The sequence below is a fragment of the Babylonia areolata genome, chromosome 20 (genome assembly GCF_041734735.1).
Source record: "Babylonia areolata isolate BAREFJ2019XMU chromosome 20, ASM4173473v1, whole genome shotgun sequence".
Taxonomy (NCBI): Eukaryota; Metazoa; Mollusca; class Gastropoda; order Neogastropoda; family Buccinidae; genus Babylonia; species Babylonia areolata.
In genome coordinates this window covers 5,629,067-5,631,566 of record NC_134895.1, presented here as the reverse complement: position 1 = coordinate 5,631,566, position 2,500 = coordinate 5,629,067, and the positions used below count along the sequence as shown (strand labels likewise).

The 2,500-nt window shown below is 42.2% G+C and overlaps 1 protein-coding gene across 1 annotated transcript in view; it reads left to right on the top strand.

Annotated features, from left to right (window-relative positions):
• The window catches only part of LOC143294929 (very long chain fatty acid elongase 4-like), a 31,100-nt gene that overhangs the window by 17,973 nt on the left and 10,627 nt on the right, over positions 1-2,500 (top strand). The window contains exons 4-5 of the mRNA XM_076606446.1: positions 7-87; positions 1,523-1,579. Of these exons, the coding sequence (XP_076462561.1) occupies positions 7-87; positions 1,523-1,579 (138 nt within the window). The remainder of the gene's footprint in view (positions 1-6; positions 88-1,522; positions 1,580-2,500) is intronic.

The window sequence follows — 2,500 nt, the reverse complement described above, 5'->3', positions numbered from 1 at the left end:
TTTCAGTTCTGTGCCTGTGGCTATTACAACAACTTCGGCCTGCTGTGTCAGCCTCCGGACTATTCTGAGACTGCCCTCGGCTACAGGGTACGTGTTGGAAAGCTCTGTGTGTGTGTGTGTGTGTGTGTGTGTGTGTGTGTGTGTGTGTGTGTGTGTGTGTGTGTGTGTGTGTGTGTGTGTGTGTGTGTGTGTGTGTGTGTGTGTGAATGAAAGCATCCTTACGAAGGAATTGGTGACAAGGCCTTTGTGCGTAGGTTTAAGCTGCTAGTCAGGCATCTGCCTATCAGATGTGATGTAGCACATACAAGGGTGGGAAGGTTGGGAACACTCCGATTTGTAAGTGGTGTCTCTGGCAGGAGGCGTTCTTATGTATGTTGTCACATTGTCTGGAATCACTTACTGTGTGCATGTTCTTGGAGCACACTGTTCAAGGAGGTACTCATTGTATGTTCATGGAGGTACTCACTGTGTTCATGGAGGCACTCATTGTATGTTCATGGAGGTACTCACACTGTGTTCAAGGAGGTACTCATTGTATGTTTATGGAGGTACTCACACTGTGTTCAAGGACGTACTCATTGTATGTTCATGAAGGTACTCATTGTATGTTCAAGGAGGTACTCATTGTATGTTCATAGAGATATTCATTGTATGTTCATGGAGGCACTCACACTGTGTTCAAGGAGGTACAAATTGTATGTTCATGGAAGTACTCACACTGCTCATGGAGGTATTCATTGTATGTTCATGGAGGTACTCACACTGTGTTCAAGGAGATACTCATTGTATGTTCATGGAGGTACTCACACTGTGTTCAAGGAGATACTCATTGTATGTTCATGGAGGTACTCAAACTGTGTTCAAGGAGGTACTCATTGTATGTTCATGAAGGTACTCATTGTATGTTCAAGGATGTACTCATTGTATGTTCATAGAGGTACTCACACTGTGTTCAAGGAGATACTCATTGTATGTTCATGGAGGTATTCATTGTATGTTCATGGAGGTACTCATACTGTGTTCAAGGAGGTACTCATTGTATGTTAATGGAGGTACTCACACTGTTCATGGAGGTATTCATTGTATGTTCATGGAGGTACTCACACTGTGTTCAGGGATGTACTCATTGTATGTTCATGGAGGTACTCACACTGTGTTCAAGGAGATACTCATTGTATGTTCATGGAGGTACTCATTGTATGTTCATGGAGGTACTCACACTGTGTGTTCATGGAGGTATTCAAACATTGCATGTTCATGGAGGTACTGATATGTTCTTTGGAGTACTCTCACACTATCTATGTGCTCTTAGGCGGTAGGAGGAGGGGGGTACATAATGTTCTGAGAAGTATTTATATATTGTTTGAGGTATTGACACACTCTGCAGATATTTAGATGTGCTCGCACACAAGGCACAACATCATCATGCACATCACATCAATGAAATGTCTCCATTGTAGTATTGATGACACGGGAGCTTTAAGCAGTCACCACGATTCAATGTTTACTCTTTCTGTTGCAGGAAGCCAGTGTTGCCTGGTGGTACTTTTTCTCCAAAATCATCGAGTATCTGGATACAGTAAGTGGGGCACTTTCCTGCCAGACGTAAATGTTTGTTCGCTCTCCTTAGTGCTGGTATGTTCTGACTTTTGTTCCTTCTCCTTAGTGCTGGTATGTTCTGACTTTTGTTCCTTCTCCTTAGTGCTGGTATGTTCTGACTTTTGTTCCTTCTCCTTAGTGCTGGTATGTTCTGACTTTTGTTCCTTCTCCTTAGTGCTGGTATGTTCTGACCTTTTGTCCCTTCTCCTTAGTGCTGGTATGTTCTGACTTTTGTTCCTTCTCCTTAGTGCTGGTATGTTCAGACCTTTGTTCCTTCTCCTTAGTGCTGGTATGTTCAGACCTTTGTTCCTTCTCCTTAGTGCTGGTATGTTCTGACTTTTGTTCCTTCTCCTTAGTGCTGGTATGTTCTGACTTTTGTTCCTTCTCCTTAGTGCTGGTATGTTCTGACCTTTGTTCCTTCTCCTTAGTGCTGGTATGTTCTGACTTTTGTTCCTTCTCCTTAGTGCTGATATGTTCTGACTTTTGTTCCTTCTCCTTAGTGCTGGTATGTTCTGACTTTTGTTCCTTCTCCTTAGTGCTGGTATGTTCTGACTTTTGTTCCTTCTCCTTAGTGCTGGTATGTTCTGACTTTTGTTCCTTCTCCTTAGTGCTGGTATGTTCTGACTTTTGTTCCTTCTCCTTAGTGCTGATATGTTCTGACTTTTGAGAGAACAGATTTTCGTAGTGTTGATGTGTACTGGCATGTCTATAGATGTTCATGGTGCTGGTATGTTCTTTTGAGAACAGATTTTCATAGTGTTGATGTGTATTGGCATGTCTATAGATGTTCATGGTGCTGGTATGTTCTGACTTTTGAGAACAGATTTTCATAGTGTTGATGTGTATTGACATGTCTATAGATGTTCATGGTACTGGTATGTACTATTGAGAACAGATTTTC